The 27,220-nt window shown below is 40.5% G+C and overlaps 1 protein-coding gene across 5 annotated transcripts; it reads right to left on the minus strand.

The window, feature by feature from the left end:
* Positions 1 to 1,209: 1,209 nt before the first annotated feature.
* lmo4.1 (LIM domain only 4, gene 1) lies at positions 1,210 to 26,735 on the minus strand. 5 transcript variants are annotated; one of them, XM_012960842.3, is made up of 5 exons: positions 26,207 to 26,735; positions 22,590 to 22,828; positions 8,585 to 8,681; positions 8,079 to 8,245; positions 1,210 to 2,001 (listed from the first exon to the last, which is right to left on the minus strand). In XM_012960842.3, the coding sequence occupies exons 2-5, from the start codon at positions 22,823 to 22,825 to the stop codon at positions 1,980 to 1,982; spliced, it is 522 nt and encodes a 173-aa protein (XP_012816296.1). In that variant the 5' UTR covers positions 22,826 to 22,828; positions 26,207 to 26,735; the 3' UTR covers positions 1,210 to 1,979.
* Between the last annotated feature and the right edge of the window lie 485 nt (positions 26,736 to 27,220).

A 27,220-nucleotide genomic window follows, 5' to 3' on the forward strand; every position in this document is an offset into this window, starting at 1 on the left:
GTCCCAAGTATTCCTGTAAAAATATTGCCGTTATCCTTTATCTTTTGTTGCAGTATACTTCATACTTATGAGACTGTTGGGCTGAGGAAAATGAAGACATCAAACTAAAAATACCTTCCATAGAGATTTTTTTTTCCCACTAGTTCAGTTCCCCACTCACCCAATACATTAAGCAGTGCAATGATCTACCTTTTGCCAGAAATCTAATGTAGATGTAGCTATGTGGTGCTTCTTGTAGTGCCCCTCAGATAGCCAACTTGAAGCCCTTTAGTTATTGAATCTCATCACTCAGTCCCACCTCCAACACACAGTAATGGAAGGTAAGGGAACATTAATTGATCTGAGTTATTATTAAGTTATATTTTGACTGTAGGAGAGCAACACTGGTGTCAGGAAGAACAAGAAAAACATGATGTTATGGGTTTTTACTTCAGTAGTTTAAAGGTAGAAAGCCTTGCCAAAAAGCCAATGCACGCTCAATATATATTTACCCATATGTAACAAAAGGTACTAATTTGCCCAGCAAAAGTAACCCATAGGAAACTGTTTCCTTTAAAACAGGTGACCAGTGAATTCTACCTGGTGATTAGTTACTGCTTCTTTGCAAATTAAGTGCCTTTTATTACATAACCCCATAGTTTACAACAGGAAAAACTTACAGGGGGAACAGTAATCTTTTATTGCCCTAAACACAACTGAAGCATCTGAGCTCAATGGATGTATTTTGCAAGATACCTGAATTGAGGTAAAACATGCTGAAATGCACATGAACATAATAAGTGGGTATAGACCATAACCCTGCTTAAAAACAGGCTATTGTACCATTTTATGCTTCACTGACTGTAACTGGCTAAAAAGACTAACATAGGCACTCCTACAGCGGTTCCCCCTGCCAGGGCTGGTACAGTTTTCATTGAACAGGAGCACCAACATAGAATCTCAGGTAAGTAGTTGGCACCCCCACTGATGATACCTTTACTTCTCCTAATCCTAAATGCATCCTAATGGAAATTACTTCAGCATTCACTGGTATAGTATTTTCAAGGGTTGCATCAAAGGGCTATCTCTCACATTCACCACTTGATAACTATGCCTGTAAAGTTCATGAACTGTATTTTCACTTTAAAATAAAATATTCCCCATATTGCATAAAACAGCCATGGAAAAGACTGCCTAAAATCCAAAAGAATCTCTCTTCTGTCTTTGTAGACATTAAAATATATAATTCCTTAATTATCAGTGTTCAAATCACTATTGAACAATAGCATTTATTATTTTATTATTTAAATACACCATACTAGAGCAAATGTCTCTGAAAATATCACAAATAAAAGATTTCTTCAATCAGCAAGTAGGTGAAAATTTCTACACAATAGCAGATTCTCTCCCCGCCCATTCCCTTTTTTTTTTTTTTTTGCTGTGGGAAGTAGCAACAAGACAAAAACAAACAAAAAAAATATAAAATAAAAAAATCCCACATACATGCATACATACATTGTATTTTACAGAGATACAATAAAAGTGTTTGTGATAGAGTACCACAAAAGTTACAGCTCTCCTTTATCTTATGTTCATTTGATTGAAACAGATTTCCTTACAACACGTAAATATACAAAGAGCAATTAGAATGTTGTCAAGATAGAACAGAGGGTGCAAACTCTGGTCAGTTATTGGTGAGAAGGGTAGAAAGTCTTCTTGTAATTAGCTTCATCAGTCATTTACCCCTCCCAAAGAAATCCTCTGGTGAATCTCTTATTTTATTCAAGAGTCTCTCCCATAAGCCCAGGTTTATGGCGTCCTTAATGTTCAACAGTCAATTTGAAACACCAAAAAATGTGTGTGGAGGGCAACGGAGAATAGAGAAGGTGCAATGGCATGAGGCTGGCACTAGTGCTAGCTACAAAGGTGACTTGTCTACTGCAGACACATGGGATCCATCTGCGATGAACAGAATCTGAGATGAAGGCACGCATTCTGTATTACTGGGACACTTTAACAGACCTGCAAATGAGAGAGAGAACATATTAAGTATACAAATCTGTAAGGTAACTAAAGCTAACATAATAATGCATCAACATGTGCAGCGAAACATTTAAACACATGTTTGAACAGAGTTGTGCTTCAGATATTAGCAGGTTTTTTTGTATTTAAGTCTAGCAGGAAAAGCAGAGTAAACTGCATAAACCTTAAATTTCTTAAAGGATATATTTACCATCCCTCATAAGTAATTACAGTTGCAATTTATATTCCCAAGCAACTGCCAAAAGTTCATTTTGTGCACCATATAAGGGTTGCCATACACGGGGCTATAAAAACTGCCGACAGGCAGAGTCGGCAGGCTTTCAGCCTATGCACTGTGCCCTCAGATGGTCTTGCCCTAGATTGGATCAGTCTGCCCACCTCAAGGATTCTTTGCTTGGTGTCTCAAATCTCACAGCTGTTTTCCTTTCCCTGATGGCATAAGTGGGGCCAAAGTTATCCGGTAAAGCTGGTCATGTACCTACATACTTGTCTCACTTCCCACCTTCTTGCCCTAAACTTTACCATTTCTGTTTTCTGAATGTAGGAGGGCAAACATAGGTGCACTTAACATCACACTGTTCTGCGCATATGTGCCTAAAGCCTTTATTTAACTGGATTCTAAGGAAGATGTTTCCTTTACCTCACATGTTGTATGCCAGCTCCCACACATTATTAAATACTTATATGGAAACTATCCTTTCTGTGGGTTAGAATAAACTAGGCATAGGCACAATACAAACTGAAAAATAAAAAAACTGATAACATTAGGGCCATAAGTTCAGTATACCTTAAAAATAATTGTTAGGGTGGCAGCTTCTCCAAGTAGTTCAACCTGTATGGAGCACTAAAGTGTACGGCCTTTTAGAAGAACATTGATTACGGTTTGCTTTGTTCTTAGCCTGTGTGTGTGTGTGTGTGTGTGTACGTGTGTAGGTGTGTACTTGCAAAATGAAAAACATACAAAACAAAAAGGGTAGTATAATGTTCTCCTTGTAGAAACAGCACAGAACAGAAAGTACGAGAAGCACAGACAGGACTAGTTATTATAGGTACTGGTCTTATTTCAAGAGATCTAATTAAAACATCTGTTTACCTTAATGTACAAATAGCCTTTTCATGGATTTCTTAAAGAGTTTTAAAATGACATTCTAAACTTCTAGGACACGAAGTTTAAAAAAGGCCTTATGTCGCGGAATAGGATCAACCCACCCCCACTTTCCAGCTAATTAAAGTGGTGGAGGATTGGAGGTTCAATTCCCAAGAGTTGACGCTCAGTGTGAGAAAGGTAATTTGGCTGTCCAGAACAAAGAGATTAGAGAGCAGCCAGTGAGCATATTTAATAAATGAGCATCAATTGTCCTCTACTATGGACACAGACAACTCCAATTATATAACAACCAGGGAATTGCTGAGTGATATGTAAACTAGAAGATATTCCTTCTTTAACCAATACAGTGAATAGCAAAGACAAGCATGTTAATGCAACCTGGAAAAGATAACATAATACACTACATGCTGATTGATTGTACAGGTGAGGCCATTTGCCTTAACACTCTGTACGGCTGCCCCCTTGCCAAACAAACTATAACAAAGAATTTAATTAGTAAGTAAACACTTAGAAATGCTATAGCCCTGGAGATAAATGGGCAGATATAGTGATGATATACCTGAGTGACAATATGCGCACACAATGCAATCTTAATGGATTAAAGAACAATAACAAATTTTATAATTTACTCACATGCTCTTAGTAAAGAGGGCAGAATTTAGAGGTAGATAACTGGCCTTGGATGATATGTATACACATTCACATATATCAGGCATATTATATATACTTTTTTCAGGAATCCACAAAACAAAACTTAAGACACTTACAATATTCTCACAACTCATATTAACTAGAAAAAAATACTTGTACATTCATTAATGAGTATGGTATATAATGAACCTCGAAAAGCAGAATCATTTACTTTAAAAACGTTCACACTACCACACACATATTAAAATACTTTAAAATCCACTTAACAAAAAGTTATTAATTTACACAAAAATAAATATCAGGAGGGGGATAGGCATATTAAGGAAGAGTCCAGCAGGTAATTTCCTCCTAACGCATTTCATGCTTAGGGCAAAATGCATCGAAGTAGAGGCCTTCTTGGTTCCTTCTGAACAGTGTTTTTGACACAAATTAGGCCAGTTATCAATTAAACCACATTTTTCAAAGGCCAGATTTTGTCTAAAGGTGGCCACACTCGTGGCAACTTGTGATCTTTCGTGCGACCATTGGTCGCACAAAAGATCGTTCAATCGGCCACTAACGTTCAGAACTGAAATGGCAGATAAAGAGGTAGAAACAATAGGATTTCTACCTCCTCCTGCCGATTCAGCCCTGAAGGCAGATTTTGCTCAGGCGCCTTCTATGGCGAGTCGACCGATATCAGCAGCCTCCTGCGATATCGGTTGACTCGCCTACTTGCCATACACGCACCGAAGGTTTCGTACGATATTATCAGTGCGTGTATGTTCAGCTTAAGACCATTAAAAACCTGCGGAGCCTGCAGCCCAAATTGGACAGCCCTGCTCTAGAATGAGTCTTTCCATTATGAGTGGTAACAGTAATAGTACTCGATTAGGATAGGAAAAGTAATACTAAAATTTGTTTTGAAAAAGCGTAAAAGTAAATTTGAAGCTACTCTTTCACCTCATAGTGAGTGCCTGCCACAACATGGTATATTATGCCATTACAGTAAATGTTTACATTTTCAATTTGTAGTTTCTAGCGATTTGCTGCCTGCAAGCTAAAATATATATGCATGTCAAAATGCATTGTTCGCCATTATCCTTGTGCATTATTTGAATTAACACTATGATGCCAAAATTATTAAGACAGCAAATCTGAATAGGTGCTGGTAGAAAAAAAACAAAAAACAGGATATCTTTTCCCACACTGGTGTTTGCACAGTGTGATTGAAAACATGGGATGGACTATCTGCCATATTCTGTTATAAACCCCCTCTGAGGCTATGCTAAAATGCCAGTTGTGGTTACAGGCTAGATGCCCAGTTAGGCAAAATGACAGCTGTATTTTTACAGCAACTGGTGTGTGTTACTGGTAAGATCCAGTCAGCTAGGTTTTGGAGTTAATGTAATGAAAGCCACTTGGATGTGTTTTGTTTTACAGCAAGGCTGAGCTCCATTTTTTTTGCACTACAACTCCCAACATCCATCTATAGATCATGGGCTAAAGCATAATGGCATACAAGCTATGGACTCAATAAGCCACATTATTACAAAGCAAGTGGCCTTATAAGCAACATATCTGAATAAGCCATACTGTGGAACACAGCTGCTTTCCCACCATTGCTTGCTATATTGTCAAACAGAATCCTTTTTTACATTTTAAAAACCATAAATGTGCAGTTATTAGGCCACAATACACGTACATTGTTTTTAATTCTACCATTTTTTTAAATTAGAAGCTACCGTATTCCACAAGAATGTTCTTCTCATACACACAGGCACAAAAAAAAAAAACACGCATACAATCTTCTTACATTAATGAAGTTTCTATTGCAAATCTATAGTATACCAGTAACTGAAGTATGCCCTATTTGTTAGAATGCTATAATTCAGTGCAGCATGATTGCTTGGGTTAATGATGAAAAAGTCAAATACGCTATCAGAGCTGATGGAAAAATCTATCACCAATTTGAAATTAAAATTCATACGTGGTCAATAAGATTTACTATCCATGCAAGTGGTGCTGTAAAGAGTAAATGAATCAATGTCATCAATACATAATCAGTATGAAAGATGATGTGAATAAAATTATGTGCAGGAGTTGAGCGATTTTTTCCCTTTCTGAACCAGTGTGGAATGAACAGACTTCACAGAAGGCTGTGACAGTAATTGTTACAAATTAGACACAGCAGTTATCAAAATGCACTCACTAGCATAGCAATAAGACTTATTAGGAAAATGAAAATAGATCTTAAACAATTTGGTGCTGGAGAGATTGTACAACTGTTGATCAGATTGTCTTGGTTTGAATGCATCCCATTCATTACTGAGAAATGAAAAAAAAAAAAAAAATATGTACATAGATGCAAATTTAGAAGCCTCACTGTAAGATTTATTGTACTTGAGCATAACCATTAGCAAGTACTACATTTTCATTATATTTGTAGACCACCATTCAATAAGCAAAGGTTGTTCAACAAGCACTATGGCATATTTTAGAGAGGAAAAAAAATATGACAAATGTTCTAGAGACTTTATATAAAAATATGCTCGGAAGGCAGCTAATGCCTATTACAGTAGTAGAAAAATCTATTGCTAGTTATAAACAAACTACTAATCCTAGCAATTATTTACATTCATTATAATCCTGTGAAAAATAAAAGGTTTATGTTTATCATTTATAATTTGAATCCATTCAGAGAAATGGAAGTTTAAGATGTAGATTTAAGGGGAATATAACCCCATTTCAGGGTAATAGCACATGGTACATTTTGTTATCCACGCTAAATATTCTCCAGTATGGACGACAAAACATCAGAAAATAGCTCTGCACAAAAGTCAGTATAATGCTCCAGTGCCAAAACACTTGAACTGCAAAATCAAACACTTTTTTGGACTGAAGTATATAAAACAAAACTGGCAGAGATCAAAGCGCACTACACAAAGTTAAGAGAAAACTATTCCCAATTGCTGGTTGATACCAGTCGACATCAAAACGTCAGTTAGTCACTCCCCTATAGACATTGATGGACAACCACAGTAAGTATGTAAGCAAGAGATTAGAATTTGCAGTGTCAGATTTCACTGGGCAGGTAGGTCAGTATGTTTTTACCTCACGAGTGGTGAAATGCAGGGAAGCATTCTTCCGCAGACAACTGATGGGAGCCACACTGACCCAGCCAGAGCAATGGTGGCTCAAGTAAGTATGGCTGGAAAACGTGGCAGTGATTATTTTGACTGATAATCATCTGAACAGTTTTGTCCAGCATTTTGCTGCCAGCGACCTAGAAACGGTGCGGGTGGCAAAATACATTGTGTGCAGTTACCTATTATTTAGACTGATGCAAGGTAGCAAAACCATTATGATTGCAAATCAGAATAGGTGCTGGTACAGAAAAAAAGTTTCTATCACAAATCTATAGCATGCCAGTAACTGAATGGTAACTTATTGAATTGCACAGGAAAATGTAGGAAAAATAATTTTCCCATGATTCAAATATTTTAGCACTAGAGATTCAAAATGAATTCTATTGCAAAGGCATTTTCTGAAGTGTTGTCACCTGCACTGGAGGATAATTAGCATGGAAGACAAAACATACTGTGTGCCATCACTCTAAAAGTAGGCTTTACATTTCCTCCTAGATGACAGTAAAAGGTTTATAGTATGGGCAGAACATACCATGTAGGTATACTACAGTTACATAGCAGCAGAAGCAGTGTGATTGCGTTAGTAGGCATTCTACATAAATATCACTGTAAAGCCACTGTCCTATAAATGTGCATGGAGGGTATTCATGCCAGGGCAAACATTGTAACACTGTATATCTACATAGTGTGCCCACAATAAGTTAAGATGCATAAAGGTGGCCATATAAGGGCAGATTGCAGCTGCTGATTCGGGTCCTTTAGACCAGTATGGCAGCTTATCTGCCCGTGTATGGGCACCCCCGACGAGCCTACCTTACCAACATCTGCCCTAATATTGGGCAGGTTCCAATCAGATTTTTAACTGCATCAGCTCGCTGATGCTGTCCAACAGCACCTATGCCCACCATTTTAATCTGTTTTGGATTCCTATGAAGAGGATATATCTTTACTTAAATTACGGTATAGTTTAATTACAAAATGCTGTGTATGTATCATGGAGTGTGTGTATGTTTGCATTTCTATTAGTTATTAGTTAGTTTATGGATCCATGCCATAATACATAACACACTTATTTAGACTTGCAAGGCAACTAAAAATTTAGTCAAAGAATAATAATTTTACAGGAAACTGTGGCAATCATGCTGTAAGTAGGCTTATTAACAACGTACAAAGCATTCACCTTCTGGTCTGGCAGTAGTGGATTGCTCTGAAGTGAATTCAAATGACCATTGATGAGAGCTGTAGGTCTATCATGCTCGCAGAATAAACTGCCATTGATATAGTGAAACCGGTCCCCGGGGACAAGGCGATTCCGACAGGTAGAACACGTGAAACACTGCAAGTTAGAAATGTTTTAAATGGTAAATTGGATGGGAAGCATCTATTATTTAAACAATTATATCAACATAGGTTTAAATAAAATAAAAAAAATAATTTGAAATTATATTAGAAGCTTATGTTTTACATAAATAGCTAATGTGTCAAACATATCCATGGGCAGTAAACTGACAGCCATATTGTGCTATGACCTACTACTTCCAGCACTAAAAATTTTTACCACTTAAGGAAAGTGCATGAATATTCAAATACCATTTAGTCACATGCCAGAAACTAAATCCCCCTACTCCCACCCTCAGAATTTGGTATTTTGGGAATAAAAAGGAAGAGAACATACTTTAAGATGATAAACATTTCCCTGTGCCCTCATGACCAATTCGCTGGCTGGAATGGACTGCCCACAAGCGCTGCAAGCTCCGCTATTTCCAAATAACCTGTAAAAAAAAAAAAAGAAGAAAAAACCTTTAAGTCTATGTTTACATTTTTGATTTTATGCCAAACTTATATATACAGAAAATAAACAGGCAACTATTTTTAAGTTTTCATAGAGGAATAGTAAAAAGAAATATATACGTTTCCTGTATCAAAGGAAAAATATGACCTTCCTTTTCCTCACTAGGAGCCAGGAGAGTTTAATCAGAAAAATAGTGACTTATACCTCAAGAAAAATACAAAACAATTCTGTTCTACACACATTTGATCAGATTTATCAGGTTCATCATAAAAAAAAAAAAAAGATACAATTCATGACTGTGGTTTAAATGCATTGTGTCCTTGAAATTATATGAAGAACTCTTTTTGTACTTTAATCATATCTAGTGATATGAGTCATCAAAAGGGTTAAGAGGATTTGATTGTATATCTAAGAAGACATCATGCTCTGTGTATTGAAACGCCAGCAAACCTCCATCAGAGCCTAGTTTCCATTAGAAACTCACTGCTATCCAGGTTGATATATAATGTGTATGGGTTAACCTTTTCAATCATGGTGTCAACACTCCAGGTTTAGCTCTGCTCATCTCTTTCATCCTAACCTTCTCTCTCTCTCTTGATAATGAAATACTTGCTCTGACTTCCCTCTATCTGCTCCTCAGTCCACAATTTAGATTACTTCATCTCTGCTAGCAACAAACTGAATGAAATTTCGATTTGAGCAGAAAGTAATTTACCGGGATCTGGATCCATTTGTCATCATATCTCTCTGGGTGTTTGCTGTATCACTGCAGTTTTCCTATGCAATCAAATGAGACCACAACATCTGCCATAGGAGGGGCGGCTGGTGAAGGACTAAATGGGGGAAATGTGTATACATTTTTTTTTTTTTAACACATTAAACAAAACAATGGGATCTTTTATCGGGAGCCATTTTTGTTTGTATCTGGGGAAGATGCTTTAGCATCATGATAATGCAGAATAACCATAATATATAATACACAGGGAGGGACCATTAATATTAACTCACACCCTCAGTGCAAGATTAATTAAAGAAACTCCTTAACCTCAATTCTATTCTAGATAAGAGTAACTAAGAAGGAAACCGCCAAAGTCAAAGACGTGGGGAAGCTCAGCTGTGTGTCATTATCACCTTCCTAGATACATCACTAATAAGGGGGTGTTAATTCCAACAGGAATATAATAATGCTACATATGCATAAGGAGGGTGGAATGAGAGAATTCTTCCCTTCACTGGTTATGCAGAGCTGGCATTAACAGACAAGAAAATAATTCAATTGCAGAAGTCTGGGGAACATTCCACTCCACAAATACTTCTGCAACCTATTAATAAAGTCCAATGAAGTCACTGGCTTATTGGGGAAGATAGTTTAAAGGCTTTTCTCTGTGTGTAATGACTGTATCAAGGCTTTCAGGGGATGATGGGCAGTGTAGTTTGCAATACCTGAAGGGCTGCAGTTACCCAGATAAACAAGGGCTGAACTAACTTACTGCAGCACTGGAATGCCTAGATAGAGCTCCACTTATTGTTTGAAGGCAGTAACAGGCCAATCCCACTACAATCTTCCTGTTTGGTCTGCAAAATAAATGAGTGGTTGTACATAATGTGACACCACCACACATGGATGGCCAACTGCGCTGCCTGCTCATTCCCTGTTCCCAGTCAGATAAATAAGCATTTTGCAAAGCGCCTGTAGAAAGGTGCTGGCTCCTGCCATTTCCTTGCTCAGCCGATGACCTGTCAAACAGGCTTATGAGACAGACCTAGGTGATCCAACCAGCAGTTAGCAAGTGTTATTTGGACAAAAGGATGAACTTCATAGACACATATTCTTTCAAACCTAAGTTGCTATGTCATTTCAGAGAGAAGTTGGTTGAAGCAGGTACCAAACATCCTTCCCACATGGGCCTAAGTTACACAAAAAAAAACAATGCTTTGTTACCCAATATGGGGTAAATGTATAAATCCGCAGGGTCTGAACTGCAACCCTGCAGCTAAAATGCCCAGCACTCCTGATCAGCAAAAGAAAGCAGTATTTCACAAAGAATGAAGGCCTTCAGGTTGAACACTCCTTACTAACACCTGTAATGTTATCCCCATGGGCCCCAATATGTGAGGCTGAGAAGCCAGGAACATACCCTCTGCCCTGCACTAAAACCAAGATGGCCAATAAACAAACAGTGGTTGGGCAATTTGCTTGCAAATAGCTAAAGCTGGCCACAGACGTGGCGATTTTTGATCTTTCATATGACTATCAGTCGCACGAAAGATCGTTCCAACCCTCCACTGAGATTCAGGGCTGAATCGTCAGATATGGAGGTAGAAACAATAGGATTTCTACCTCCTTCAGTCGATTTAGCCCTGAAGGCAGATTTTGCTCAGGCGCCTTCAATGGCGCCCGATCAGAATCTTTTAACCGGCCCGATCGGCGAGTCGACCGATATCAGCAGCCTTCTGTGATATTGGTTGCCTTGCCGAGTTGCCATACACGCACCAAATATCATACAAAACTAGGTTTTGTACGATATTATCGGTGTCTGCCTGGCCAGATTAACTCGCCTGCAGAGATCTGGGATACATGTGCTTATCTGTTTAATTTGCACTAGAGAAATCAAAGTTAATTACCCCAAAAGGTGAGAAAGAAATATTAAAGGTAGAAAAGAGAGTCAAAATTCAGTGTCCCATTCCCTAGCTCTAATCACATGTGCTTAACAAGGGCCCCAAGGCTGGATTTTTTGCACTGCCCTTGGTGGCCAATGTAGCCAAAATCCCCACCCCCATTCCATAGACTCCACAGCCTGGATACAAAGCAGCACTGCAGGGGTTACTGTTCTTGCTTGTTCCCATTCTCCCTGCTTCCTCTGTAAGTCGTTTGGTGAACAAACTAATTGCCCGGAGTTTTCTGCATCTGATCTTGCAGGAGGCTTGTCATGTTCAAGCTACTAATTTGCTGTCGCCACTTTATTGAAAATAGCCTGTAAGTTGTTATTAAATGTATCGACTGAACGACAGGGAGAGTAGTAAAAACTGCCCCTTAAGATGGCTTTTAATAGGAAGCCCGAGAAACAAATTTTGCAGCGGCATCGATTTGGAGAGTTCAATCAAAACTCCATTTCAAAACTAATTAGTGTGAGGCCCGGGATCGCACGCTGACACGCTCCTGCAGAGCGCACTGGGGGGCGCTGGGGGGAGAGCTCGGCGCTGCTGCTCTGCACTCAGGCACGAAGGGTGTTACAGCTGCTGGGCCTGCACCAAGGATTGGGGGGACAAAAAGGGCCAGTGATTCTATTTGCAGGGGCCGCCGCCACAAATTAGAAATAGAACTGTGTATAATTTACAATAAAGATGTACCCAAGCTCGATACCAGCCCTGCATAGAACAGCCTCCTTCACCCTTTTCCCCAGCCCTACAGCTATCAGGTTGTCGCTGGCAGCAGCGCTTACATTACAAATACAAGGGGAACACTGTTGGAAAGAGCAATGGATTATGGGCAAATTTGGATTGTGGGTACTTTCAGCTTCATTCCAGAATCAACGCTGCCCCCGCTGTAATATACCTACAATGACTGCAGCTCCATAGCAGCTCTTACATCCAAGTGCTAACTCGCCAAACAAAAAGGCGGGAAAATCCTCTGTGCAGTATTTAATAGCGGCATGGGAGGGGGTTTTAGCCATTTTTTTAATAAAGATTTAATAATTGTTCTACCTGGTCTGCAGCCTGGATCTATGCTAATGGTATGATATGTACTAATGGCTGCATGTGTAGCCATTTAGTCCAGTTATCTCTGGTGCCAGGCAGGAGTGATTTGCATTTGCTCCACCTACAACTAAAAAAAAAAGTCTGTTTTTAATTGTTAATGGTAACACCAATGGTCATTTAATTTGCAACCACATGATTTTGTCTGTATACACACACCACACACTGGTCTAGCAGGCACAGCACTCCAGCCCCTATTATCTGCTGAGCGGGTTATAAATACAGGGGATATACTTTATAGTGAGGTGCAAGCATGTTCTCAAGGCAGCTATATTCAATGCTGGGCTGCCAGTCAGTATATCACAATGATGTCCACTGTTAAGCTGGCCATACATGTGGCGATCTGACGATGTTTCGCACGAAACATAGTCAGATCCGCCACACACAGTCAGGGCTGAAACAGCAGATAAGGAGGTAGAAACAATAGGATTTCTACCTCCTTCTGCCGATTCAGCCCTGACGGCAGATTTTGGTCAGGCGCCTTCTATGGCGCCCGATCAAAATTTTCTAACCTGGCCGATCGGCGAGTTGTCCGATATCAGCAGCTTCCTGCGATATCGGTCGACTCGCCGACATGCCATACACGCACCGAATATCGTACGAAACGAGGTTTCGTACGATAGTATCGGTGCGTGTATGGCCAGCTTTAAGTATTTGCACCTAATTTGCTCTCTGCTTCTTATACAAACTACACAGGTAGGGCTCATTTGCAAACACAATGCTGTGCAGAGCGGAATGTTTCCAACTACACAGCATTTTCACCTAGATATCCAGCATCTTTGAGGGCTTGCTACATTCCAAATTCCTTCCACATGAGCCACAGACTGAGGAAAACAAAATCACAAACTTTTATTGTTGAAGGCTGATGTGACAGATTTTACTTGTAATGACTTGTATTTAAAGTGAGAATATTAGAAGTTAAATCAATATCCATAGATAAGCAAATACAGTAAGTATACTTCTGCCAGGCAGCTGAGGCCCAAACATTAACAGGTGCAGTAATGCAGTAAATTCTTTACTTTGTTTTGATCCAACAGTCCTGTTAATTATTTATAAACGGAGTTTGAAATAACTGTCTCTACTCCCCCTTATAATCATAATACCTTGGATTATGCAGAAGTATAATATTAATTGTCATGCTGGGATGAGCACCGTTGTATGGTCACTTATTGCAGGCCTGGGATGCTCTTAGCTAGTTATTTATTTGCTTTAAAGGCTACAACATCCCACTGTGCTCAGTTTATGAAATGCAAGGCCCTGTAAAGTAACAGCTGTGTGTTCCACAGAGGGAGATGCCATGTTTCCTAACCTACAGGTTCCTGGGCACCCTACAATACTAGAAGGAAAAGAAACCCTTTCTGCAAATAGATTACAAAAGGGCAGCAGCACAATTAATTGTGCTGTTGCTCACTGTTACAGATTAATGGAATTCTGTATGGTTATGATACATGCAATACCACTGATATGAAACACGGCCTCCAAGTTTCAGTACCATTAACCCCCCCCCCAAGTCACTGAGAACTACAACATCCAGCATGCAACTACAGTCCTACATGTCTGTGTACCTGGCTGAAATATTAAAAAACATTGTAAGCATTATCTAATATGCTAATGGGAAATTAGAAATCGGAGACGATTATATATTGCATGCTTCAAAGGGAGTGGTTGTTATTTCATGCACAGTTGTCTGTAGCTCAAATGATTAGCCATAATTGAGCTCAGGTAAGTGACTGATGACTTCATTTGTTCTCACACAGATCCTGTTGCAAGATAGAAAATGTCTGGCACTCCAGCGCCTAAAGAGACATATCCCCCAGCATCCCCTGTCCAGCAGGGTTGCCAAGGGGATTTTGAAAAAGCTGCGGTACCATATATTTTTCTAGCCTGAACCAACTAGGACAAAAAAGGCAAATATAAATTTCTGCAATCTCCTGCTTCTATATAAACTGTGAACTTAAGATAGAATCCCTTAAAAAAAAAAAAGTACCTTTGTAACGGTCACCCTATATAGTTTAGGGCAATGGCATATATGAGAGTGGCAAGAGCCCAAAACTGATGCCTAGCATTTCATGGCTGAAAATGTTATGGGATTTTCTTGGCTGGCATAAATAAGCCCAAGGTGCCATTGAGTGTCTCAGAGTAATCTTTTAAATTCCAGTCCATGGTTCGAGGCTCAGCCCCTCGAGGCTTAAAATCCTGTTTTATTAAAGAAATCAGGTGACATGTGATCAATGGTAGCATTACAGCCTTATCCCTTTAAAACGGGACACTTATTAAATCCACTTATTGAATTCATTTCTGCAGCATTGCAGGATGAGGATTTAATGTGTCCAGTTTTAAAGGGATGATTCAGAGGACATGTAGGGGTGCAAAGTTATGAAACAGTGAGGCACTTCCAGAAAGCTACTCAGATTTTGGGGCTCATTAAATAAAAAGCCTCCATCTACTTACACTTCAAATTAATCTTTGAAGACATCAGTGAATAGACGTAGTGGTTGAGTAACAGGGATGTAAGTTGTACTGCTCTACAAGGGAGGTAGGTAGCAGAGAAATAATGATGTGTGTTGTGCTATCGTCACTCTGTATATTCCTAATATCAGAATATTTGGACACATAAATATTTCATAAAGTATGAAAACTCACTTTATCTCTATTTTAACAGCAGTATCTCTGGGGCTTTGATCACTGGCTTTGCTTATGTACAGTATCCCTATTAACAGACTGCCACAGGAACGTGCTGCAATAAAAAAAGTCAATTCCTCTTTATCAAAAGAACTAATTCACTTTCACATAATTGGACAGAATTACTTCCCGAATGTCAATTCAATTCCGCTAAGAAAATGACATACTCGGGAGCTGCAGCTGAGCAAAGCTCTTCCCATAACCTGTTGTGCCATGGGCTCTATCCTACCAACCTAATGAATTTCATGTAACAATTCCCCTCTGAAAAATATACCTTTTATCTAAGCAGTGGCGATTATTCTGTAGAGCAGCCTTAGGCTGGGAGGTGTAGTGAATATCTGGCTTTGTTGAACTACAACTTCCATCACTCCATCAATGCCAGTGGGATGCTGGGTATTGTAGGCTCCATGACTGCTGGAGATTAAACACATTCAGCCAAGCACACTTCAGACAACAGCATGTATCAAGAAATGTTTGTTTAAAAAGGACAAAGTCTCCATTTTCATTTGCGTTTGATATACGTATTTACATACCCCCTCCTATCTTTATTTCCTTTAATGAAATCACCCGAAAGAAAAGAATGGCCATTTCATGTTCTGCTAGACTACATATTGTTTGCTTAAGTTCTTTCATAATTAAAGGGAATCTCTACTTATAGGAATTAGTGTCTCCTGAGGTGTTTAACAGAAGAACTTGCTGATGCAGCAGCTCTTTATCCACTCGCCTGCTGTACGGGTGTCTCTTCATTTGTATCACACCACCAGACCTAAGAGCTACACAGGACAATATGTGAATTAAACTTTAAATATCTGTATTTGCCAGAATCTACAGAACTTTTTTTATTTTTGTAGTCAGGGCTTAATGCAGTGTCTCCTGGCAGTCATATGTTCCAATGTAAAACCATGCTAATAGGGAATTTCTGTACTGATGCAACTCTGAACCCGCACAGTAACCCCTACTAACCAGACATTTGCTAATTGCTCAGTGACTGCCCTTCTGCCCGGTGCAGAAAGAGGAGACTGCCAGATGGACCATAGGCAGCTTTAGACTTTAGTGAGGGGGGGAGTCACAAAATGCATCTCTTCACACGCGCTTCATCTGCCCATGTAGAAGGCTCAGAGGCACCTGTGTTTTTCTGCCAGTAGCAACAACACATAGGGGGCAGATTTACTAAGACACGAACGCTCCAAGCGTATTTTCGCCGAATTTTTCGCAGCCCGCTCCACTTTTTCATACGCTTGCGCGAAAAAATCGGAATGGTTTTCCCGCTGTTTACAATCGTTCGGTATGAAAATTTCATGACTTTCGGATCGCCAATACAATATTAAAGTGACTAATTGGATTTTTTCATAAGCATTTTCGTGATATTTGCGATCTTCAGGAATGTTCGTATCCAATCCGAATTTATCCCATTCGGGATTCGAACTCCCCTTTTCATGTGCCCCATAGTGTGACTTTGCCCAAAGTAATAAATGCCTGCCAATCAACTTTGTTCATTGAATTGCAGTAGGTGGACAAATTTGATTGACTGCTACATGTTACTAGAGTAAAAGTTTTGCCTATTTTGTTAACTCCCCACTGTAGGATACTAGTCTGGACAAAGGGCACCTATGCAGGTATATCTAACAACATGGGGTAAATGCAAATGATGGTTGGGTAATTTCTTCACCTCTGGAGGCAAGGCAGGACAGAACTAACGAAACGTCCACCCTAAGTAAAAGAAATTTTATTGGAATTAAAATGAACTTCCTAATAAATGTACTAGGATGTACAGGTATCAGATCCCTTATCCAAATTACAGGAAGGCCATCTCCCATAGAATTAAGTGATTAAAATAGAGTCTAATTTTTAAAAATGATTTCCTTTTGTTCTATAATAATAATAAAACAGTGCTTTGTACTTGATCCCAACTAAGACATAAATAATCCTTATTGCAGGCAAAATAACCCTACTCTTTTTAATTCATTTTGAAATGACTTTTTAGTAGACTTAAGGTATGGTAATCCAAATTACAGAAAAATCTGTTCTGGTTAATAAGCCCCATACCTGTACAATGATTTATAAAGTTATTATTATTTGTCGGTCCCTTTCTGCACTGCTGGTTCTGTGTCTTGAAACAACATAGCAGAAGTCCACTCTCCTCCAACCAAGACTCCAATTCCCACAATGCCTTGCATGCTTCTTCAGAGGTCTGTTAAGCGGCTGGCTTCTGCTACATAGTTTTCAAAGTCAGAACCACCAGGGTAATAGGACAGAAAGAGACAGATGATAAATAGTGCTTTCAGTAGCATTTATTAATACATATAACTATTTATTTTTAACCTCAACAAAATGTGGCCGCTGTATTTTATTAAAGTAAGTGACATGCCTGGGCACAAGGATAATTGATATACCATCCACAGCAGTCTTGGTTAAGCAGCTGGAATTAAAGATTGGTTTGTACACAAGAACATATCCGAAATGCTGCAGAAATTAGCCATTTGGTAAGCATTATGCCTTCATTTGTGTGAAGCTGACAGCCATGCAGCAGTATACAGGCTGCTCAATACAATACTCCCTTTTGTTCCCACTTAATTGCCTAGATGTTGCTTATCAGTCTTACAGCATTAAGGTCATTAGTAGGTCAAACCCAATTTCCCTAATGTTGGCCAGAAAGATATGTTTGCATTTCCCTTTCTCACGCTCCCTTATATAATAAGACGGAGGGACGTGCCTTTGTGGGAATGCTCGCGCCCAGGCTCTATAGGCCCCAAATATTCAATTATATCATATTCTAGAAATGGAAAGAAATCTCGCTGAATGTAAAGCTTTGTAAATGAAGGGAAGTAATTGCTTTTCAGTGGGAGCCAAGAATGAAGGCGACTGTGTAACTGTAGCCCTTTCTGCAAACTTGTTTTCACATAGTTTCTGTGAGGCTGGAGAGTTAATTATCTAACCAGGGGATTGTGCAGGACAGTGTTTGATTTAAAAGGCTGGAGGCTTTAGGTGCTCAATTAAGTAGCTATCAGTCTCAGTCTGGACTTTAATGGGCTTTTTTTTTTCCTCTCTCTTCTCCTCTTCAGCTCCAGCAATAGGGGGAAGAGACACCCCAGGTCAGGCTAATTAAAGTCAGGGGACTCCTTAATTGTGATGACAGAAATGGTTTTAGTTTTCTCTGTTCAGGTCTTCAGACCAGAGGAGATCGTTAATATTTTAGCATTTGGGGAACACAATCAATCACAAACGGCAAGATGTGCCTAATACAGAGAAGCCATTTACAATTACAGACAGATCTTTGTTTGGTGGGAGATGTGCCCATCTGAATAGCTTCACTTAATGATCTGCACAAATGTAGCATTTGTGCTACGTGTAGGTCTTGGCCAAGCGTGCCAAGGTAACCACTGTCATATTTTACGCAATATAATTAGAATGCCTAGAACTACTACAGGAAAATACATATAGATAATTACACTATGCAAAGCTCAGAAATTATACATTCACTGGATTAAGTCATTTACGTACCAAGTTATCAAAATGCAAATGTGGCAAGTGATATGGCAGCAAACACGTAATGGAGATTTAAAAAAAAAAAAAAAAATCTTTGAATTAATTTTCAGCATTGCTCCTTATCGACTCTTTTGGACATTAAGGGGTTACTAAAGCATTGACCTTTCCTATATATTATTGCTGCGGCTTTAAGCATACAAGGCATTTCAAATAAAAGGCACTGCTACTGCGATAGTATCTCGTCTTTAAGGTCACCAAAGGCATAAAAATGTACTTAAAAGATATTTGGGCTTGGGTAGTTTTGAATTTTCCATGCCGTTTGTACAGCCTGTCCTTGTGTTTAATGCAATGTGCTGCTCTGGAGAGGAAACGTAACCTCCAGCGCGCCAGGGGTTAATGAGGTGTATTAAATGCTACAGTGCGATGCCAAGAGCCAAATCCATTAAAGGTGCTTCATAGGAGCTGAAGACCAAGGCACCTTAAAAGCACTAGAAGCTATTGATACTTAGAAAAAGGCTTGTGCATAATGGCTGTGGAGCTGCATTAGAGAGAGAGAGGAGAAAAAAAAAAAAACTGCCAAATTACGCTTGGTTAATTCAGAGTAACAGATCTGCCCCCAAGTGAATTGGAGGCCTTGAATTAATTCTGTTATGACAAATCAAGATAAACGTTCCCCCTAAATTGCATGCGATTTAATTAATTTTTGAGATCCAGGTTTTTTTCCCCTCTCTCCCAGCTAATAGTTCACATGCTCCTGTGCTGTCATTGTGCTTGAGTGGGCAGACTTCAAAGTGATATTAAATAACCAACTATTAGATTTACCTAGCACGTCCTATTGGAAAAACGCCATTTAATTACCTACCCTGTTCAATTAAAGGGACAGCATTCCCTGAATATAGCAGCTTGCTGTTGATTACAAGGGAAATTAACTCTCTGCATGGTGTCTCTTGGAGACCTAGTAAACCACTGCAAAGAATGAAAAGATAAAAAAAACTACTACTCTTATACCAGTTACTAAGCAGGGACTGGAATGAAAAAGTAGACTGAATATTTACACTGAAGCCTGAACAAAAGGGAGACAGTGCTGATACCCTGGAATCTAATAGAGTGTGTGCTCTGCAGAAAAGACACCCTTTATAGCCAACCCAGAGTGTTTGGGAGCTGCCATAAAGCACACCAGGAATAAAAGAAATGCCTTTTGGTAGGGGACAGCAGTAGGTGTAGTTCCGACAGCTGAAGGGCTGCAGGTTGGATGTCCCCGATATAAACCCATTAACCTTTGGAGTGGGAGAGAACGTGCAGAACTACATAAGGTGCTTCACAGCAAAGAGAGACAAAGCTTAGGTTAAACCTTCCCAGATATGTATATACAGCTCCACGTAAGTAATGACATTTGGAAATATGCAGATTGTGGATTTGAGTAATCATCTCAGCATCTCCCCTGCTCCCAAATCCTTTTAATGTTTTCCAGTGCTCTGGCTCTTTAAGAGCCTAAAGCCTCAGTCCCGGTTAATAATCCCCTCTCTTACAGGCCAATTTTGTTAATTAAATGTTTTGTTTGCGATGCAGCTCTCATTCATTTCGGACACGTCATTCCGAGCAGATCTAAGCCAGAGCCCAGATCTCATTAGATAAAACCTATCAGGACTAAAAGAAAATGGAGGAGTCACTAATTAAAGCTTTTAATTGTGTGTATTCACTGTCAGGCTGTTTTATCTCGAATCTATGATTGTGAGCTGCATGTCAGTCTCCCACCAAAAGCACTTTCATTAATGGAAGAGAGAGGTGGATTCCCTCCCCCTTCGTGCTGGAAATGAAGGGGAAAGCAGGAGCACTTTACTTGGCCTTGTTCAGAAGGTGCTTTTCAAAGGCACAATCATATATCCTCACATCACAAGCTCCAAAGACATTTGCCCAGTGCTTTACTTTACTTCATGGCGTGCTATTAAAAACTCCAGCCCGCAAATCCATTTGTCCTTTGTCCTGCCCTGACATTACATTTTTGGCCACATAAGGGATTTGGAGAATAGGAGTTAATGGTCATTTTAGTTGCTTGGGAGGGGGGGTACAACAAATTCTACCGCAATAAAAAGCAAGGCAGGTTGGCTGGTATCCTTTGTACAAACCTGGCGCTTTATAAATACGCTTTAATAATAATCAGTGCAGTTAAAGTTTGGTTGGCCGATTTTTCCATTATTTAGGTTTAAAGCACTACTTTGCTAGGCAGCAAGATTTTCACTTGGACCAAAAATACACTTTCCAGGCTTAGGATCCCTTATGACATGGTTACATAAAATATACTGCTTTGCTCCAGCTTTTATTAAACTAGAAATCCCAGCCAAGACCAAGGACACTGGAAATCATTTGACAGCAGTGGGGATCCAGGTTTAACATGCCTTTTACAAGCTCAGATCTTTTGTATGTCACTTTAAACATGATCTAAACAGTTCTAAGCTATTCCTGAACATGACAATATGACATATACTAAATGTGTACAGTCTCCTTATCTGCACCGAGCAACTTAACTTACTATACACATTAAAAGGATTGGGCTTTACACTAAACCCAGGTATATTGCATCATACAGCTTACTGAAACAAAACACAATTTTTCCTTGGTGTAGCCAAACAAGGAGGAAGAGAAGAGGAAAACAACTATCCCAACTAAAGTGGCCATGGTACATTCTGTATGTATCTGTAGACAAAATGAAATCTAGATTTGTTGACATTACAGTACAATTGTTGCCCCAAAATGTATGGGCAATGCTACATAAAGTTAATTTGACAATAACTGGTTAATAAGCGGCATTCTAACAGGCTGCCTTGATAGGCCCTGAAGGAGTTTGTTCTCATATCCCTGCACTAATAACACACAGGTAAAAATAAATGCATGCTTTGGCCGCTTTAGAAAAAAATGTTTCGATGAAGATGCCCGCGGGATAGAGAGCACACAAACTCACAGTAATTAGTCGCAACTAGAAGTGAAGCTTTGCTTGGTGGTGTTTATTGCCACATACATCTGTAGCGTACAGTGCATCAGGACAGCGGTGTCAATTTTACCCACTTCAAACAAATGCCCTTTTTTTCAGAGTTCTGCTCCATTTAATTATAATTAAGTCAAGCTCAGAGGAGCATCAGAAGTGCCAGAAAAGTGCCACTGCACTCCCCTGCCCACTGCTTGCACTAATTGCCTAACATTCACACTTTAAAAAACCTAGAACTTTTAGTGGGGACCCTGGGTGAGAGGGTTCCAGAAGAGCATCCAAATCATAGCCATCTATCTGTTTCTAAACTACAAATCTCAACGGGATATGTATTAGATTTTCAAGGTATACACTATAAAAGCCGAAATTTGTTCACTTACGCATTTAATCACCTGATATATTAAAAAGCCAATTTCTGCTGTATTTTTTTTTTTTTTTTTTTTAGATGAAATGACTTATGAAAGAGACGGAAATGAGGAGTGGGAAGGTGCGGCGGCGCATTCAGCTGCATCAGTATATTAAACTGTTTACTTACATTAAATATCTAATCCTTCAAATGTCTTTCAGTTTAATGAGTTAAGAAGCTTGTCTGCAAAACCAACCTGTGGCTCTCGAGCTGTAACCTTCAGCACGCTCTGCTTCCTTCGTGGGCAATGATCTGGGGGTTGTAGTTAAACTACAACCATAACCTGCTCATCTACACAACAGGTTGGCTTATTTAGTTTAAAACCTGACTAAATCTAATCCAACTGACCACACATGTTCTTTGTCAGATCAGCCAATTGTACAGATCCAAATTGATTGGTGGAAGCAATGCTCAAAGCCCACTCTTTCATCCCTGAATTTGCTACTAGTGCCCACAATGACATATAATGTATCAGGATGATACCTGGCCGCCTGGGCCTATAAATAAATGAATTCATTTACTAGCATGCTCATGTTCCTGTAACAAATTCCTGAGGGTTAAAGATGAGCACCCACCTGATGTAGTCATTTCTGCAGAGGATCATCCCACTCTTGGTGTAACAAGATGTCCCGATCTCCCCAAGCTGAGCCTGGCAGCAAGAGCATTTTAAGCATCTGCTGTGCCAGTAACTATCCATGGCATAAAGCAAAAACCGATCCGCAATCTTGCCCCCGCAACCTGCGCATCTTTTCCAGGAGAGGGTGCTCGCTGTGACAGGGGGTGGCTGGGAGCTGCTACCTGGATTCACCATGATCTAAAAAACAAACAGAGCAGAGAAGAGACAGGTCATTAAGCATAGCCCAGCCAGCAGATAAGTATGTAATTAGCCCCATCCCATATGGTGCTACTGGAGTTTAATGTGAAAGAGCTGGACATTACCACTTGTTTACTCTGTTTGGGGTCAGTAGGTTCTCTCACCTAGACGGTGCCACCTAACAGATCCCGCTTAGATTAACTCCCACTCTATCTGATAGCATGTCAGAGCTTCAGGAGGTGATGGAGAAATGAGTTGCACCATTCAGATAACACATAAGTGAGGAGCTGTATGACAGACTTAATTCCCTATCTAAAGGGAAAGGAACAAAATGAATAATAAAATCACCCCAGGTTGTGTGCAGGAAATGTAGGCTGAGTGCAAACTTGCAGGGCAGGTTCTTCAAATTTCAAAGGTTTGTCTCTCGTTCTGGTGGCTGCACTAATCAATCCCTCGTTATTGTTGGATCAGCTCAAATCTCATTTAATTTTATAGGCTATCAATGGAGGCTTGCTTTGAAACAAGGATACAAATAAAAATAAATATCCCTCAGAGTCCTTATAAACCAGGTCCCCCCTCACAGTGAGTACACACTGCTAGGTCTGTAGGTGCAGCCACCTACAAACTCATTGGGGAAGGAGAACTTTTGCCTCTGCCTTTATTGAGATGTCAACATTTCTGATCTTTCCCAATCCCACCTCAGGAGGTGCAATCAACAGAATAATGAGCTCCCCCCCCCCCCCCCAACATATATTTAAACTTTAACACCACCTTCTCCTCCTCCTAGGGGCCAGGCTATTGTATCAAATTACTCAGGAGCTTCTGCTAATGCCCATTACAGGGCCTAGCACTAAAACTTGCAGCCTACAGTTATATACATATATTTATTCTTGCAAGCTAAGATCATTATAGTACAACAACATATAGATCGGGTCACTCAAAAAAAATAAACAAACAAACACTATCTTTTAACTTACAAAATACAGACATAACTCAAGGTTATGCTTTACCTCAAAGAAAAATTTCCCTACAGGCATTTCTTTTTCGTAGGGTTGGATGCACTCATCAAACTATGTACTATATCTGTCCTTGCCCCTGCCCTGTGGACATTTCAATAAATATATGACTGACCCCATGTAATGTACATGTAAAGTCAACTTTAACTGGAATAGCATGGCTCTTCTTGGGTGCACTCGGCGTTGACAACTCAGTAAAGGCAGATGCGTGAAGTTGCACACAAGTTCTGCTTCTCCAGTGACTTTTTGCTGCTGAACAGTTGAATCATGGAGAAAATAAATAGGGAGATGTATACTTTATGACGCCCTGCTAACCTGCTATACAAACACAAAAACCACTTTTGTCTCACTAATCTGTCCTTGATCAGCAATTTAAATGCAATGGGCAGACACCCTCCAAAGGCTTCCCATTTCCTGATAAAGTCAGAGAAGACACAATGGAGGCTGCTGCCTGGGTGAAGCACATCTGACTGTCAGCACACTTTCAGCAGATACAACAGGCCATTAAATGAGCTGCAAGCGGAGCCGATAAACCTGCACTTGAGGAGCCAGGTGGACATATGAAACTGCTATCACTGCGGGGTATCCAACCTGTGGCCCTTATAACAAATGCCACCCCGCAAATGTGTTTAATAGCTGAAAGGCTAAATTAACCTTGAAATCACTAACGTATTCCACAACTGATATTGATATCCTGTCTTTCGATAGTTCTGCCACATTACACAAGGCTTTACAGACACAGAATACATATGGCTGTAGAGTGATATAGAGGTGAAAGATTTTACCCCCCTCACCAATAACTAGTCCACTGATAAACAGAGCCCTTTGCCCACTGGATCCTGCAGCAGCTCAACACACAGCTTCAAAGTATGTGCCCGACCATGCTGAGCACTGCCAGTCATTAATATACCACATACCATGGAATGGGACTTTTAGGCTAATAGTGACAGAAGCCTCTGCATATCTCTCCACCCCTGAGTGATTTGCCCAGGGCAGTAAATACACCACAGAATAAGCCATAATCAGAAGTGTACCTATTAGGCTGTAACAAAACACTGAGACTTGGGAAAGAGAACCACTCTAAAAGCCATTATCCGTGGGTACCCAAATGCATCATACCTTTATGTAAATTGATTTATCTGATGCATTACTCAACAAATTGCTTTTTGTAACAATTTCATCTCCAGCCCCTAAATGAATCTGCATTTCCTGCCATGAGTCTATCAAGGGCTTTCTCTCTCCTCAACGCCTCAGATTTCTCTCTAGCAGATTCCTACTGACCTGCCCCAATCTCGCTTGCAAGGTAAATAGAGAGGGAGGTAAAAAAAGAAAAAGAAAAAGGAAACGTTAGACTGGCGCGAGGCATCCAGTAACCACATTACCCAAAGCTCTTAAGGACAAGCAATACCTTAATGCTGATTAAATCTGCTGGAGATGAATCCAGAAGGACAGAGCAGAAAGTGACTCTTCAGATAAAGCGTAAGGGAGGCTTCTCATCAAGTTTCAATGGAGTTGGAAAGGGGGGAAAGCTTTTAAGTTTAATAGGGCTGTCCATAAATTATATAGGCAGGCAATTTAGGGAAGGCAGCGCTGGCAGCTAGAGGCAACAGTTACAGCAGCGTCTCTGGCGTTTAATGGAGATCTCGATAGGGAGTGAAGGGGGGGGGCAAGGGGTTTTTGTAATTAAAAAAATGTAGATTCTTAAAGTGGATTTTAATGAGGCGGGCGAGTGGATTCCTAGGCACAAAGGAGAGAGAGGGTTCACTTTGATCTTCCTGCCACTGTTTCTTAAACTTGGGAGGGGAAGAAAAGGGCTTTGCAGGCTCCTTGCGTAGAAGAAAAGCCAGGAGGCGGGTGGCAATTTCCCAATTTACAATTGAGCCAGGGAATCCTTTCCATAGGAAATGAGAAAAAGCAGAGGAAGGGGTGGGGAAAGAGAGAGGACGAGAAATAGTTAGAAGCCCCCCTCCCTGGGTGCTTGTGCTGGCTGCCCCCCTAACTGCGACTTAATCGCTGCAACTTATATTTGTCTGTACAGACACCAGAGCAAGGTAACATTCACACAATTGTCACTATGTTTATTTTTGGTGACAATCACAGCGATTAAATCGCTCATGAGGCACTGGCACAGTCCAACCCAGATTTTAGCAGGGACACATATGTGACTTTTTATCCATGCCCCAGGTAATGACAGCTAATGGCCACGGCTACATCTCCGAGATGTTGCTTAGGGCAACTAAAAACAGTGTTTGGCTTTAGGAAGCCGGCGTGTTGCCCCTCCTACGCCCGATTTGCTAACAGGTCGGGCATCCCTACCGTAAAGTGAGCCCCCGCTTGGCTAGAAGGGAAGCCCGGTGCTTACCTTGCCCGATCCCTGGCTGTGTATAGGGATATCAAATGCCGCAAGGTCCGATCCCCTCTCGCAATGCTGTCGCTGCAGACACAGATCCAGTCAGTTCCACAAGCCCAGTCCCTCCCTTTCCTTCTCCCAGCAGCAACTTTGCTTCGGCTCAACTCGGCGCTATTCCCCCTGTGACGGGCCGGGCAGAGGGAGCGCTCGCAAGCACAATATGGAGACCGAGCAGTCCCGGCGGATCTCAGGCTCAACGATCTCGGGCTCCGGTGTCAGATAATGGAAGAAGCCGGGCTGCTACACACGACAACAGAAGCGATCTGGCAAGGCTGAGCTCTCCTGCTTCTCTCTGCCACTCTCTGCTCCCTCTACCCTGACATGTGTTACTGACAGAGCAAGAGCTCAGCGCTGCCGCCGTGTGGCTCCTCCCAGCCCAACCCCCTCGCTGATTTGATTCTATCAAAAAGTCTTGTACTATGTACGATTCCCTCTCCAAACGCGACTGTGGAAACGCTACTCGCCTTGCTAAAGCCTATGAGTAAGATTGGAGCGCCCTCTGCTGGATAACGCCGCAATACGTCTCACTGGTTTAAAAAAAATCAAGGAGGAGAAAAGAAGAAAAAGTAAAAACAAAGAAGATAGAACGGATAAAAAGATATTAACCAGAATGCATAACCGACGTGATGTATTCATCTCCAAAAGCCCCCATGTGCCAAGCAATAGTGTACTTGGGAGCTCTGCCTTGCCCTCAGTTACCTACATTCTATAACCATGCAGTAAGGCAGGGGTCCCCAACCACTGGGCCCGGGACCATTGCCGGGCCACGCTAAACTGGGCCACCTCTGGTCCCAATTGCCTGTGATCCCAACTCCATGACAACAACTTTGTGAAGACTAGGGAGCATTCTACTGATCGCGAAAAGGACCAAAGTACTAAAGCTCCATACTAAGCATCAGGGGATGTCACCACTTAAGTGGGAGTAAGAAAAGCTAGGGGGGCTGGGCGCATCTAGTTGCAGGGAAG

Source organism: Xenopus tropicalis, chromosome 4 (genome assembly GCF_000004195.4).
Source record: "Xenopus tropicalis strain Nigerian chromosome 4, UCB_Xtro_10.0, whole genome shotgun sequence".
Taxonomy (NCBI): domain Eukaryota; kingdom Metazoa; phylum Chordata; class Amphibia; order Anura; family Pipidae; genus Xenopus; species Xenopus tropicalis.